Source organism: Calidris pugnax, unplaced genomic scaffold, assembly GCF_001431845.1.
Source record: "Calidris pugnax isolate Ruff unplaced genomic scaffold, ASM143184v1 scaffold18, whole genome shotgun sequence".
NCBI lineage: Eukaryota > Metazoa > Chordata > Aves > Charadriiformes > Scolopacidae > Calidris > Calidris pugnax.
This window is the reverse complement of record NW_015090812.1, coordinates 3,055,668-3,071,920: the sequence shown is the minus strand read 5'-3', so window position 1 is coordinate 3,071,920 and position 16,253 is coordinate 3,055,668. Positions and strand designations below refer to the sequence as shown.

General features: G+C 48.3%; 1 protein-coding gene across 1 annotated transcript in view; it reads right to left on the bottom strand.

Moving 5' to 3' along the window:
* Positions 1 to 7,171: 7,171 nt before the first annotated feature.
* PLPP3 (phospholipid phosphatase 3) overlaps positions 7,172 to 16,253 on the bottom strand; it is a 78,469-nt gene continuing 69,387 nt past the window's right edge. Inside the window, exons 6-7 of the mRNA XM_014938929.1 lie at positions 12,913 to 13,089; positions 7,172 to 7,352 (exon numbers count right to left, since the gene is read on the bottom strand). Coding sequence (XP_014794415.1) covers positions 7,227 to 7,352; positions 12,913 to 13,089 — 303 coding nt within the window. The 3' untranslated portion in view covers positions 7,172 to 7,226. The remainder of the gene's footprint in view (positions 7,353 to 12,912; positions 13,090 to 16,253) is intronic.

Sequence of the window (16,253 nt, the reverse complement as noted above, 5' to 3'; positions counted from 1 at the left end):
CCTCATGAAGAAGCGTGGCTGCGTCATAAAATCATTTCGTGATGTTAACCACGGCGGAGCTACTCACATCTTGTTGTAAGCCCAGCCTCTTGCTTCCCAGAAAAAGTATTTTTTTTTTTTTTTTTTTTTTTTTGTGATAATAAAAGCAAAAGGATGTGGAGCATGGGAACACAGAAGCAGTTAGTAATGAAAACCAAGGGAAGTATTAACAACACGCTTTTAGCAGCGAGGCCAACAAGCCGGCGGGCTGGCTGGCCAAGGGATGTGGTAAATCTGATATAATTTGGCACCTTTACATCAAGCCTGGCCGTCTTTCTAAAGGACATGCAGTACCTTAGTCATGGCCTACAAGGTTAAATGCAAGAGCTGCTGGATGTTTTCTAAGCGAGGGATGGAGCGTCCTGCTGGCCTCGGCATTGATTCATCTGTTGACGGTCGGTGTTGGTGACTCTTAGAACTGGGTGAGTTGGAAGTGCCACGTCCAACCGGCCCAACCTCCCACCACATCCATTCAAGGGGATGCTTAGGCCGGCTCTGATGAAAAAGAATTACCTACTTCTCTTGAATTAAGCAGTGTTTTTTCAGCTGCAATCGCCTCATCATTTACAAGCAAAACTTTTCATAGACTTTTTCTAGTTTCCCAGGGAAAGCAATACTTTATAAAGAAAAAAATCAAAGCAAACCCCAATTTTTGTTCTTAAAAAAAAGCTTCAGTGGGCTTTTCCCCCTCCCTAAGCCTTGGCAGGCATTCTTTCTTTAATTTAAGCAAGGCTTATATCAGTTGAAGTTATACTTGTGCTTACTTGACTTGAGGTAAACAGGACTAATCCTGCTTAAAACTGAACTAAGAATATCTACACAGTTTAATGAAATGGATTAAAATTTTACCTCATATTAAACATTAACAACTTTTCTTGTTCAGGCAAGCCTTGGGAGGCTAGAGCAGTGTTATTCATTTGCCTTCAACATCACTAAAATTTCTTTGAAAATAAGCAAATTATGCACTCGTGCAGAGGGCAGGTCCCTTTGAAATGACGGTGCTCACGGGAGATCTGGCTCCCTTCCTCCTTTGGATAAAGAGATGGGCTCTTTTCTTTTTCTTTAGATTTTATTTTATAAATTTTATTTTATTTTATAGATTTTCTTCTATTTCTGAATTCCTTGTTAAAAGAGCACTGACCTTCCTGGTCCATTCGTGATGTTTCTTCAGGGGAAAGATGAGCCCAGCATGAATTAAACGCTCCTTCATTTAATTTATATCTTAGGCTGACCTCAGCTAGCACGCTCTCACACCACACACCTGGAAATGGAGATGTCAAAGTGAAGCCAAGCTTTTCACACCAGTTCCTGTACAAACTAAGTGATGGCTTTGTTTCACTCTATTCATTTCTCAAGTGGGAAAGAGAAGTCACGTTATTTCAAGTTTTGGTACAGTTTTGATCACTTCAAAGACCTCAAGAGCAGGCTGAACTCCCCTCAATTCCCATGTCTCCCACCCGTAGATGTGTGTGTGTACACATATTTTGGTGTTTTGGTGGTTCTTTCTTTCAACTTTCTGCTGACACGTGGAAACACTAAAAGGTGTTTTTCTTAAATAATAGCCCATTGTTCCTGCTGGTTATGAACCCTTCGCATGCAGCGAGATCAAACCCTGTAGAGTTCATGCCTTTAAACCCTGCAGATGCTGATGGCTTTGCCACCAGCAGTGAATGAGCTGGCAGCCTCGCTCCTCACGTGTCCCGAAACACAGCGCTGAGAGTCACCTGATGAGAGATTAAAAAAAAAAAAAAAAGCCAAGACGGCTATTTTCTGGGTTAAAGACAAAAATTAAATGCTACACGAGGCCGTGCCACTATATATTAAAAGCAGTGTTGCCTGCGAGCTACCGCCGCGGTGGCTGTCGGCGGCTGGGGAGCCGGGCAGGAACTCGCAGAACGAGACTTTCTAAGGAAACCAGGAGGTTTTCCCGGTGACTTCGTTCCCTTCTAGCTACAGATAGGATGGGGCGTGGATTCACGGCAACCAGTCCAACCGCTCTCCCAACACACACATCGGTGCAGTCTGTGCCCCGAGGAAATCCTAACTCAAGACAAGCCAACGCAGGCACAACCCGCGCCGGCTGGTGCCAGTGGGGGTGGTGCTCAGAGGTGATAATTGAAAGTTGTTGGGTTTTGGCGTTTGTTTGTGTGCTGCCTTCCCTCCGCTGAGTCAACAGGAGGTTGTTTTCTACCTCCTGCTTCCTTCGGTGAAGGTGACGGCTTCTGTTCAACCGTGATGTAGCTTGGTAAGACAAGCCGTTGGCCATGGGGGTTGTGCCAGGAACCATCATCCAGCACCCAGGGGACAGGGGTAGAAAAGTCTGGAGGAGACAGGCAGTAGCCCATGTCCGTGGGTAGTCTATGGACTGTGTTTACAGAAGCCAGGAGGCAAGTGATTCACTTCATTCATAAAATCTCAACCTCTGATCTGGTCTCCAGAGGTGAAGGTAAACACAAGGTAGGAATGGCTTGCCTTTTGGGAGGAGAGCCGTGGATGAAGGCAAAGGGTGTGTCAAGAGAAAGGGGAGATGAGGAGGGAGAAATGCAGCTGATGTGGGGTGCTGGCTCCATGGACGGCCGTGCTGCACCCCAACCACAGACGTGGGCTTGACACCAGCCCTCCAGCGCTGCAGGACCTCGACCTGAGATGTCCTTTGGCTCTGGGGCTGAATGCCAGTTTTATCTTTACCAATGGCTGAACGAAAGCTTCGGACACCCAAAACAAGGCAGGCTCGGAGCATGAGAAAAACAGGTCTCTGCTTGCGGGCTGGATCTCCTCCCTCCCCCTCCCTCGATTGAAAACTTCATATCTGAAAATCATTGAGCAGAAGTACAACAGCTTCAGCCTCTGAAGGCTGCCAAGCATTCTTGCTGAGTGAAGCTGTTTAGGTACATCGAAACACGGCTGAACCTGGGGCTTGCGTAAACCTTTCTTCCCCTGGAACAAAAGACCTGCTCCCATGGCAGTCAGGTGCAGGCACCAATCCCTGCCTGTGAAAACACGCTGAACCGGTCTCTGTGCAAAAAAAAAGACAGGTTTGACCAGGTTCTGCCCCTTGTGCAGAAAGGATCTGCCAGCCAGGCCCCAGCATCAAAGGCAGATGCTGCACTGGGTGCTCCACAGCCTCCGATTAGCATCGGCAGGAGCAGAGCCCAGATTTGAAGCACTAAAGGCCACAACCAGCATCCAGCCTCGGGCTCCAGCAACGTGCCTTGTTTGCATGAACACATCTGAATTTCTTCATCTGCCTCCCTTGCTGGGACAGCTGCAGAGAGCCCCAAAGTCTCCTGGCTGTCCAGCATCCCTGCTGATGGGTGCTCATGTGAAGGACCAACCTCACAGAGGTGCAAGCTCCAGCTGCACACTCAGACGCTGCATAAGCGGTGGCCTTGAGATCTAAGCACTTGTATGGGTTTAGATTTGGGTTTTTTTTTTTCCATTTCACCCATTTCTCTTTCACTTCCTTCCTGCCCCGCAGGAAGCGATGGCAGTAGATACGCCCTGTCACCACGCTCACGGCTTGTGGTACCTACACCCCCGCCCCTTTGGCTTTCACTTTTCTGTGGGGTTTCATTGAAAGGCTCATTTAATATCACTGCTCACTCCTCCTGCAGCATCTAAACATTTACTCCACGCTCTGCCTACCTACAAAGGTCTCTGCTGACCGTGCCACCACAAATCACCTTCCCCCATCCACATCTCCAGTAATTAGCAATCCCCTTTAACTTACTTCCCAAGCAGTTGGTGGGGGGGACCCCTGGCAAAGCTGCACCCCTGTGGGCACAGGCTGCCGTGCAAAGCCCCCCGGGGGGTGCGGATGGGACCGGACAACCCCAGGGATGTGGACAGGAAGCTGAGGAGGAAACGACGGCACTAAAACCACTGCTTAGGCAGAAATAGAGTCATAGAGTTGTCCAGGCCGGAAGGGACCTCCAAAGGTCATCTAGTCCGACCCCCCCGCAGTCAGCAGGGACACCCCCAACTAGACCACGTTGCCCAGGGCCTCGTCGGGCCTCACCTTGAATATCTCCAGGGAAGAGAGGGAAATAGGACTTGGTGGGCGCTGCTGATGCTCAGCCCAGCGCTGTAACGTTCAAGCCTGTCACCTTCCACGAATTTCTCCATGGCCTTGTCTCTCTCTCCCCGACCTGACCCACACATCCTGAGCGAGGTCCGGCGACTCGCTGGCCCCACAGCCACCGGCTCAGCCCCGGCTCTTATCGCCTCCCGTGTCGTTTCCCCTCCTGACACTTCTCCAAGCTCTCCTCTTTCACCCAGACATCTGTATTCCTGTTTTCTTCCGAGCTGCCGGGGGTTAAGATGCAAAGCAAACACTTTTCTCACCCCAGCGCCCGCTGCCCCCGAGCCAGCCCCACACGTGAAGGGGTCCCCAGGCAGAGACGCTGGGTTTCCTCTTCCCACCCGGGTTACTTAGACCCGAGCACCTTATTTATGCAGCTAAACTGAGGATGGTGAGTCTGTCCCCACAGCCATCGCCCCGAAGCTGAAAGTCTCACCTCGCCAACACAACACTCAACCTCCAAACGCTTCCAAATCACACGCGGCGCCACGAAAACTCCCTTTGCATCTAGGGCAGGTGGGGGTTTACAAAGTTTTTCCAGGCGTAATAAAATATTGCTGCTCATTAGGATAATAATAGCAAGTGCTAGCTGGGTTCTGCCTGCTTAATTTCCACCTGCTATTTATTTGCAGTTTGATGTGGTATTCGCTTCCTGTCATGCATTCTTGCAAATTACTTCTGCGCCGCGTTATCTCGCCGATGTGGTTCACCCAAGGAGTGGCCGAAACGCAGCTCTGACCGTGTGTCACCGCCGAGATCTTCTTTTGCTTCTGTAGGAGGAGGAAAAGAAAAAGAAAAATAATAATAAAAAAAATACTCAAGGCTGCCTTGTAACTGTGCACATGTGCGCATCCCAGCACATGTTGTTGTGAGCTTTTTTTTTTTAAACTTCTTTTCCCCTCCCACCTCCCTCTTTGCAACCCGGTGAGCTGCAAGTTTTCTGTTCAGCTGCAAAGTGTCTGCTTTTCATGGAAAACTGTTGGTGCCGGGCACAGTTGTGAGCCCTCCTAGGCAGGGGTGGTCCAGGACGCCCAGCAGCCGGGCTGTAGCTCTCCACTCTATTTTATTTCAATAATATTTCTCTAAAGCTCATAATATAGGTAGAGAAAAAGGGATTTGCCCAAAGACTGAGCATAGCCAAGGGCAGGTCAATGGAAACCCATGAGAGTCCCCATCACACTCTCCCCAGCCAGGAGCTGGTAGGACCTTCTCGCCCACCCATCAGAAGTGGCTTCTGGTCCTTTTTTATCCAGATGCCTTCAAGTGTCATCAGATCCCAAAGGGCCACCTCCAAGCATCCCACTAAGCAAGGGCCCAATTTCTCTGGCAGGAGAAGGTCAAACCAAAGGGAGAACGCAACTCACACCGGGATATTTAGTTGTGTTATGAGCTTTTATTTAAAAAGCACATTTATACAGCAATAATTTCGCAGATACAAACTTCAATTTTGTATTCTACAAAAGTCTTTGAATATTCTTCTCTTTACAAAATGGAACATTACAAAAATACAGACAATTTAATATGTTTTTTTTTATACAAATGTCTCTAATTGTAGTTATTTTCATTAAAATATTACTACCACAGAACTACAATATTTTAGTCGACTATAAAAAAAATTAATTCAATGCTTTTTTAAGCAGCAAAATGTAAATAACACAGGTCAGGACACAGTTTATAGTCATAGTGGATATATCTAAAATTGTTTCAGAAATAATATTTTACATAGTTAATTTTTAAGGTTTTATACATTATTTATATAATATTTATATATAAAAAAAACATCATAGCTTGCTATAGTTGAAATGATAGGACGGATTCTGTAAGAAGGATGTGCAAATGGCCGTTCTTTGCGGGATCCCTTTGCAAACATGCTCTGTGAAAGGGCTGCAAACCAAGAACCTGTGGTTTCCGGGCAAAAAAATAATAATAATAAATCACACTGGATATAGGCACGACTGATTCACCCCCGGTGTCACTGAGCGGAGCACAGGACCTGGTACCTGCCGTGGCGTGCACCGGGGTGCCCAAGGGAGGAGGAGGAGGAAGAGGAGGAGGATGGGGATGCACAAACCCACTGACACCCAGGCTGGGGACGTGCCGCCCAGCAGCCCGTCCCAAAAACTGCAGAATAAAAGTTTCCCCGGGACTCAGCCCCGAGGTCGTAGTGCGAACGCGCCTCCGGCAGAGCCGCCGCTACCCACTTGCCAACCACCAGCTCCTGGGGGCACAGAAAATCTGCTGTGATTTATTTTTGGGCGGAGGAGAGGGGGAGAGGAGGAAGGGCTGGGAAGCAGAGGATGCTCTTTTCATGAAGGGCCATTTGTAGGGGGCTCAGGCAGGATGACCCCTTGCCAGGGAGCGAGGGGAGAGGAAGAAACGTGGCTTCTCTGCGCGGAGGATGGAGTTATTCAACCTCACTGCACATCTCAGGACTGCTTGTTAAAGGTGTGTGTAGTGTGATCAGAGACCCTTCGGAGATCTTTGACTGGGCAAGCTTCTTCTAAACTAAGTCACAGTATGGAATAGAGGAGGCAAAAATAAACTAGTATCAAAAAGAGAGGAAAAAAAAAAAAAAGCAACTCTTACAAACCAATCCCAGATCTTGACTCAGTGCTGTTTCTCGTATATAGTGCTATACAATTTAGTCATGAGTTGTTTTTTTTTTTCCTCCTCGCAGGCATTGGAAATCTTCATAGTAAAAAAAACACTTAAGATGGCCAGGCTTTCCAAAAATCCCTTAGTGTTCATTAGGCTATGAACAATTTGGCGTTCATTACAACATGAACACTCAAACCAATTGCACATCCAGAACTCCGGCACCTCTCTTTGTTTGTTCGGCTTTTGTGTTTTGTTTGTTTGTTTTTTCCTTTCTCATTGTCGCTTTTGACTTAGTTGACCACCACCCCTTTCATCCAAATGTCACAAGTTGAAAAGACCACAGAGTAAGACTTTACTGGTCGGGCAAGAAAGTCTCTCCCTACATTCTACTGTCTGATGAGATTTGAGAGCAGCAGGTAGTTGCTGTCAGCAGTCATTTTTTTTTTTTTTTTGCAAAAAAAAAAAAAATTTAAAATAAAATACAACACCCATCCAATCTCTCAAAGGTCTACACCATGTTGTGATGGTTATTCCGCTCGATGATGTCCACAGGTGAAAGGATCTCCTTCCGGATGGGCGGCGGAGGCAGGCAAATCTTTGTCTTGGGCTTGAAGAGATCTGAGACATAAAACACCTGTAGGAACAAGTGGAAAAGGCAACTTAGCCACATTGGGTGTTGCTTTGTTCAAAAATTTGGTTTACAGAATATATACGTATCTTTAAGCTGCAAAAATAGCACTTTTTGTGCTACTGAATGCCTGCCCGTAACACTGGTAACTGTGATAATCCCAACCACCTTTCTGTAGAATATGGAAAAAGGCTCGGGCGTCACAAAACACAGTGTAAAAACAGTACAGAACAATTTAATTTCTCACTGCGTAATCACCAAGTGCAACACCCAAACCTCCCCTGATCGGGTTGAGAAGCCAGGAAACAGATACACGACCCACACTCCAATAAAATAACAAAGGTCTCCAAAGGGCTGGCCTGACTCATGGCCAGTGGTTTTAGGGATGGAATCGGCGTGAAACAATTCGTTCAGCCAGATATCTGGTAGGCAATTAAAAGCTTTCAAATCCAAGCTGCTCTAAAAGTTATCAGCAATGAGTCAACAGTGAGTGATGCTCTCCCTCTTGCCCCACCAAGACCCTGGTACGGAGCCGGGGTCTGGTCCCAAAGCCAAAGCCTAAGGAGAGGAGGAACTATTCCTGACTACTTCTTCCTAAATATCCCGTGATGTAACCCCTCTCCCGGATGTGAAAAAGCCCGTGCTTGGCAATTTCGTGAGGTAGAAACACAATAAGAAACAAAGTGCTGGGAGGAAACTTCCACATCCTCCCTTGGCAGCCGCTGCACAAAGCTTATCGCTCCTCCAGGACCGGGGCACTTTCTCCCTTGCCAAACCTCTGCCTCACGCCAGAAGGGAAAAGACTCAGACAGCACAGATCCTCTGGCCGGGGCAAAAAGTGGTGAGGATTCATCCTTTTGTTAGCTGGCACCAAAGCCCCAAACTTCGGTCCTGCTGCTGACTGTCTCAGCCAGCCCAAAATGTGCCACCTCATCTCAGATATCCTTAAGCACTGATAATTCGGACTGAGCTGTGGGTTTGCTGAGCTGAAGTCCCAGGAGGAGCAGCACGTGGTTGTAGGAATTAGCAGCACATTTGAGTCTTCTCCCACAGTACTTTTAATACATGTAAGCAACAAGATAAATCAGGGGGAAAAGGTCCAAGGTGCTCAGAGGAATAATATTAGGTTAGTACATCCAGGCTGGGTAACACAGGGATGGAGCAAAGATTATTCCCCATCTGCATCTCCACATTCTTTAGCTTCCCAGAGCCCTACGCAGCAGGTCTAGCTGTCCTTGGAAACAACTTTTGCAAGTCCCTACCACCACAGGAAGATAAGGAGCCGAGCTGAACAGACAGTGAACCTGCTGTAAGCAGCAGTTTACTCCTACAATTATAACCGGGGATGCAGGAAGCTGAGCTGTTGTTGCTCGGTTTTTTATTGCTTCATGGAAAAGCAGGGAAGGAGCTGACACATAACCCAGCTCCTTTTTTTTTTTTCCTTTTTTTTTTATTCCCAGCATATGCATTGCTGTCTGGCTGCCTCGTTGTGTAACAGAGCTGATAAAGTTGTTTACAGGGAATCCAAGTGGCAGCGTTTGGTTAAATAACAGGATCCAGCTGAACCCGCCGAGGATCACAAGCTGGAGTCTGGCCTCTTGCTGCAGCATCTCGGTGCAACAGCACTTTGAACTGCTCCAGCAATGGTTTTATTTTGGGCCATTAATAACTGTAAAAACCTCCCCCTTCGGCTGGCTCAGCGCATTTCTGATGCCATCTCCCTCGCTTGCCCACCTCGGAGAGCTGGATCCAATCAAAAAGATGTCCAATTTCTGCACCGAGATAGCCATGACAAATCAATTTATGGGAGGAGATTGCCGAGTGCAAGAAGCATATGGGGATTACACCGAGTCTGGTCCTTATTTTGGACAGGAATGAGTTATGGTGGAGTGTCATCCTGGGTATTTCAGCTTTTACTGCGCTGCTCGCTGCTTTTCAGGGTTTAATTCAGAGACTGGGTAAAAGGTTTCATTTCTCTTTAAACTGTATTTCACTCTAACATGGCTGGAGGTTATATAAACACTTATAGGAATCATGAAACGTGATCTTTGGGGGTTAAAACAGTGTGTTAAATCCTTCTAATGCTTGAACTGTTTAACACAAAAAAGGACTAATAAATGTGCAAAGTTTTTCACTTGGATTAGCTCCATTTCCTGTAGAAGGTGCTCTCCACCCATAAAGAAAACTTGACAGCAGAAGACTGAGGGTGTATTATACAAAGTAAGCCAATATCTCATACTGCCACTTAACAATTCCTATTCCTTTTCAGTATATGGAAGAAATCCTTAATCACAGAGAGGTCACAACAACTCATCTAAGCCACCCAGAGCAACACCAGAAGCACCTTCCAACACCTCCCCTTTTCTCTCTCTCCCTCAGATGAGACATAAACTACGCAACACATAGCAGGCTGCCTACTAGGCACATAAAAACTATTTCCATCTAAGAAATCCTCATCGTATTTCACCCTGGGTCCAAGTCTGAATGTTTCATCAGCTGGAAGCGCTTGACACTAATGTCTTCTGCTTGTTATTCCAGGCACTGAAGGACAAACGTGTCTGCTGCAGCACAACCTGGATTTAAACTCTGGCAGCCCTCAGAGATGAAACCCACAACTGGTTTACTACTGAAAATTACAGCCTGATAACTATGGTATTTTAACTGGCCTTAACTATCATCAGAGCGTGTCTTGAAGGTTTTGCTGGGGGAAGGAGCGTCTGGGAGCACCCAGGGTGGGTTGGAGGTGGTGAGTCTCAAGGTCTTTCCTTCTGCTTCAGAGCATCCCATGCGTAAGAGCTGGATCCCAGACAGGGCATATCAGTAACTGCTCTGATATACCACTGATTTTAGCAAAAAGGGGCTCAACTCTACATTTAATGCGAACTCCAGGGAGTCTAGATGTGACTCTTCCCCTTGTCCCTTGCTGCCACCTCCCAAAAGGAAGGAAAGTCTGCTGGCACATCATGAGGAACGGCTCACCCCAACAAAGCCAGGTTCAGGAGAACAAGAACATATTGCTGGTTCTTCACAAGCTGCTGAAAAGGGACAAGGATTGGGTTTAAACCCTGCCCAAGTCCTCAGCTGCCACCTGAGATGTCCCCAGCCACCAAGCCATGCCTGCAAAGGGTTTGGAGCTCCCTCCACAAGCCAGCTGGGAAGAGCAGCACAGGTTGCCCTGGGCTGGCAGGCAAACCCGAGCCTGCCTGTGAAATTCCAGGCAGCTGCTTCCTATGTCGGTTTACCTCCGCACAGGAAAACCAGCCCAGCACCGCCACAGCCTCCCCTTCCCCTTCCCAGTACAGCTTCCAGCTGCCGGAGGGACGGGAGGGGACAGCCAGCCCTGCCTGCCCGTCCCAGCCGGGAAGCATCCGGACGCCCGGCCCGAGCATCCGGAAAGCTATTGTCTTTCTGAAACCGCCGCTGGGATCCAGGGATGGACCACTTGGTCCCTGCTCCCCCTGTATAGTGCTGTTATCCCGCCTCTCAAGCAGAAAGACATAGAGAAGGGTAAATACCCCCTTGTAAAACCGCCTGGAGATGCGCCCTTGGTGTCCTGACAAACCTACACGATACAAATTCAGGCACCCGGACTGAGACAAGCTCCTCCATTGCTTCCCCACGTCCCCCAGGGCCTTTTCTCCCAAGGCTGCCAGCACCGTCAGGCACCCGGACTGAGACAAGCTCCTCCATTGCTTCCCCACATCCCTTTTCTCCCAAGGCTGCCAGCACCACCGTCGTGGTGCTGATAGCTGACTGCTGGGATAGGAAAAGATCTCCAGGATTTGGAGAAAAACCCTGACAATACTGGAATGAAGGACATGGGACCTGTAACACCCGCTCACAGCATTCTTCTCTGGTTTCCTTCTCCAAATCTGCCAGACCCGCATGGGACATTGGCATCAGGCAACAGCAAAACTCAACAGCTACTGCTCAGAGAGTTAATAATACTTCATAAAAACTGCCCGACAATGACATTTTTGTCTGGGCTTTGGAATATTATCAATGAGTGGAAAGTATGTAAATAGCCTATTTTCTCTCCTTGCAAAATATAACATTAGCCTACTTAATTCCTTGCCTCCAGGGCTGCTTTACTTTTAGATTAGTCAAAAAAAAAAACCAAGAGAAAACAAAAACAACCTAAGAAAGTGGTAAACTTAAAAATCTTGGGTTTCAGGAGTTTGTATAGATACAGGAACGACCATAACCCCCCATCCCCTTTGTTTCCATACACGGCAGCCAGCCCAGCCAGTGCCCCCCATCCCTCCTGCTTTAAACATTTACATGTGTCACTTTGAGTTAGGGGGCTGCGCAATCAGGTCACTCTTTGGAAAGCAAATTGCCTGAGAACAAGCTCGGCAGCCACAGACAAGGGGGCACGGCTTTTGTTCACCCGTTTTCTCACCAGCCCTTTGGCTACGTTAAAAATCCACCAATAAACGAGGTGCCCGGCCCCCCCTGGCCCAGCAGACACCAGCTCCCACTCCCAGGGAATGGCTTTTGGGTGGGTTGCCCAGGGAAAAGCCATAATCCCAACAAGCCCAGTCTCCCCATTTGGGTTCTGGTGGAAAGCTTTGCAAATGAGCCAGTGCTCATTACTGAGAGCGGCTGGAGAAGGGCCACAAAGGGCTGGAGAACCTCTGCTGTGAGGACAGGCTGAGAGAGTTGGGGTTGTTCAGCCTGGAGAAGAGAAGGCTCCAGGGAGACCTTATAGCCCTTTCCAGTATCTGAAGATACAGCCTACAAGAAAGCTGGAGAGGAACTTTTTACAAGGGCATGTAGTGATAGGACAAGGAGTAATAGCTTCAAACTGAAAGAGGGGAGATTTAGATTAGATATCAGGAAGAAATTTTTCACTCTCTGAGGGTGGTAAGAACCTGGAACAGGGTTGCAACTGGAACAGGTTGCCCACAGAAGCTGTGGCTGACCCTTCCCTGGAGGGGTTCAAGGCCAGGCTGGATGGGGCTTTGAGCAACCTGGTCTGGTAGGAGGTGTCCCTGCCCAGGGCAGGGGGTTGAAACTCAATGATCTTTAAGGTCCCTTCCAACCCAAACCATTCTATGATTCTATGAGAGAGGAAGACACTCTCATCCTCATCTGAAAGCCTTTTCAGTGCCCCAAGCTGCCACGCTAAGGATGCCCTTTGCCCAGGAGCCTCCTGGACCTCAAGGCTGCAGGGTAAAACCCCTAAATCTTGTACTTCTTGCTGAATATGCTGCTTGTTTAGTGGGGGACAAAAAGAACTGCTTCACCCCTCCAGCACAGCAGAGCTGTTGCTCACAGGGAGGGGGTAGCACCAGGGGGTGCCCCCTCCTTTGCCAGGTGCCTGTTGGAGCACCCACCATTGGGCTGGTAGGATGCTCTGCTCTTGGACCATGGTCCAGCTGCAAACAACGTGCTGTCACATAGGGTGACGCTGGACTGAGCCAGTGTCCACACTGCCTCCTGCCATGTCCCCAGCTGTAATTGGGGGGTTACATGAGCTCACAGCAGCATGGGTGCCCCCTAATCCCCTGGGGCCCCCACCAGCATCCCCAATGCCCATCCTTGCCCAGTTTGCCATACTCACCACGCAGTAAGCCACCAGGGCTCCCTGTGCAAAGCCAGCCAGCACGTCAGTAGGGTGATGCTTGTGGTCCGACACGCGGGACAGGCCGGTGTAAAAGGCCATCATGATGAGGGTGAACTGGAGGAGGGGGCGGAGCAGGCGGGCTCCCTTCCACGTGAATCTGGCCTGCAGATAAAACTGTGGAAAAGAGAAGAAAAAAAAAAAAAGGTTGCATTAATTTGAGGGCAGGAAAGGAGAAACTGTGCCCAAAATATGCACAGACGGCAGCAACCGCTTGGTGGGGCTGGCCATGGGACAACTGCATCCCCATGGCTCAAGGAGGAGGAAGTTGTCAAAGAAGAAGGGTGCTCTTTGCAAAACTGTGGCCTCCATCACGAAGAGGGGAGCGGAGCTGGATGGATTTTTAACCTGCAGAGGCAGGTGGGTACAGCCCTTCCTCAGTGAGCCAGGGTCAGGAGCTTGGGACCTCCTGAACCGCAGCTCACTCTCCAGCCCTGCTTCAGCCTCCAAGTCCATCAAGGTCACACACAACATCCCATTAGGCTGCGTAAGAAAACTCCTCCCCACTGCTATTTAGTGAGCAACAGAAGCCAAGGCCCAGATTTGGGGCATGCAGGACCCACAGCATCTCTCCAAGGAAAACCAGGAATCAACACGTGCCTCATCTCCAGAGGCAACCCTGAGGATTTCCAGACACAGCCGCAAAATGCAATTTTGTGGATGCAAAATGCAATCCTCTTAACGTTGCCACCACGTTTCCCAGCCCAAGCCCCAGGGTTTGCAGGGAGCACAGCGAGAAGCCACCCCCAACCGCATGGGATGGGAAGTCAACTCCTGCCCAGCGAGGGGAAAAGCAAGGTCCCGGCTCGACCCGAAAAGACGAAGCTGACGTGACGTCCAATGGAGGTTTGTCCCCTCCTTTTGACTATCTCAGGCCCGTTTCCGTTTGGGCCAGTGGGCACAGCCGGTTCCTGTGGGAACCGGGAAGCGGGGTGGGAAGAGGGGACAGGAAAAAGGCCACCCGCTGCCCACGGATGAGCGGGGCCAGGCACGGGGCAGGGGAGGAAGGCTGCGGGAAGGAAGGGACGTAGCAGTAACCTCAGGGCTCAGGGAGAGGCCCTCGATGGCTAGAAGAGGGTAAAAGTGCCTGGAAAATGCTGTTGGGCTCCTGTAGCTGGGACCCACCGCCTGTGGGCTCAGGTATTTGCTGCCTGTGCCTAAACGAAGAGCTGGAAGCCAGACCTGGTGTGCTTCGTGGGACTCTGCAACATCAGAGGGCTGGAAAGGGGTTTAATACCCATTTACGATCCTTTTTACACACCCAGAGCAGTTTACACTGCCTCGATATAAAAGGGAACGAAGCTCTTGCTGGGTTCCCTGAAACCACAAATAACTTAATGACACCATTTACCTATAAAAGCAGAATTAATTGGAAAGCTGATAAGGGGGAAGCATCATTTTAGCCAATTTAGTATGTTTGGCTGTTGCATAAACATATTTACCCCTTTTTGGAAAAGAACACACACTGGGCTCTTTAGAGGAAATGAAACATCATGCCATTTGAATGGAGCAGATGCTCCGAATTATCCAAATTGTTAGCCAATTAACATGGGAAGAGAGCAGTACCAAAACAGCTCGGTGCTGGCTAACGCACATTACGATTCTGGGGAAAATATCTGCAAACCAGCCCGAGGCTGGGAACGGAGCCACGTCACCACGGCGCACACCCCACACCATGCAAACTCCTGCACGCGATGCTACGGGATGAGTTACAGCTCTCCAGATCCCCACAGCAAACCCATACTGGTGTACCCCAAGCAAATAGACCACTGGGCTCCGGTCTTAGTTTGCCAGGATAATTTCTGTCATCCTGGGAAAAAGAAAATTCAACTACCAACGTATCAAAATTAAGAGGCATATTCTGTCCAGAAAGACTTTAAAAAATATATATATAAAACCCCACAAAACCAAACTAAGAAAAACCCAACAAAACCCCCCCACCAATGAGGAGGTGCTTTCCCTCCAGGTAAAATGCAGCCATCTCTGAGCTGGAACGCTGGAGCTGTAAAATAGCACAACCCCATCCTGCGCGGTCACTTGCAGTGATTTAACAGCAGGCACTTCATCCTACAAGCAAACATCTACGCGGTTCATTAGCGGGGAACTGCATTTTTAGTTTGCCATGCTTAGGCTGCCCGAATTTTCATTGCCATAGTATTTGTGCGCCCAGTGATCTGCCAGAGAGAATAAGCTGCGCAGGCAGGATACTCCTGGGAATTATTCAGGGAAGGTAGAGACAGAGTACCAAGGATATCTTTAAATAAGACTTCTCAGTGTAGAGACAGCGTCCCTTGAAAAAACAGCATTTGTGGAGAGTGGCATTTTTAAAGTACAAAAAAAAAAAAGATATAAAATGTGTTTGTACTGCATGGTTTAGGGTCAGGATTATTTTCAGGTTCCAGAGTCTCAGCCCAGCCCAGGTGACAGTGCAAAACTCAGGTTCCAGTACGTTGTTGCAGAGCAAAATTAGCTCCCAGTATTATATCTTATAAAATATTACTCTTAGTTCTACCAGGAAGACTTGAAACCTAACATCTTACTTTTGTCTTGTGGCTCTGTCATATCAAGCCCCTTAAGAAATAAATTTGCTGCTGGATAATCTGACACTTGTCCTTTTCCCACAGCCTTGACATCCCCTCAAATTATTCTATCCCACAAGCTTGGACTAAATAGATCATCTACAGGTGAGGATGCAAAGTAGCAATTAAAAATTAGCAATAAAAAGCCAACACTGAGTATGAACACACAATAATGTGGACACTTCTGGGGCTGAAATGATCAAAAAATAAACTTGTTCGTATACCAACCCACTTCTTCCGAAGCACAGATCTGAACTGTGTGTTAATTTACACACTTTAGCCCTGGAAAAGGTGTGCAAAGACAGTGTGGTGCCTTATGGGGTGTGCTGGGTGCCACCCAAGTCCCCAGCACCCAACTCACAGCCACACCTGCATGTCTTGGAGGAGCAAAACCCACCCGAATAGATGCATCTCCCAACCCCTCATGATCAGTGTGAGGATCTCAACTGAGCTCCTTTTCCAAGAATTTTATTGTGGCAGTAAAAGTTGTTTGTTAGTTCCCCATTCACAAGGAGAAAAAAAAAAAAAGAAAAAGAAGATAACAGCACTTTTCATATTCCAGGCATATTATGATCATGCAGTACATCAGAGACAGTGCTCAAACATCAGGGTGTTGAGATCCCATCAGTACTTTTAAGGTGAGCCTCAGGGTGCTCCAAAGTTTGCCTCTACCTCCAACATGAAAGGAAAACCTAGTTAATA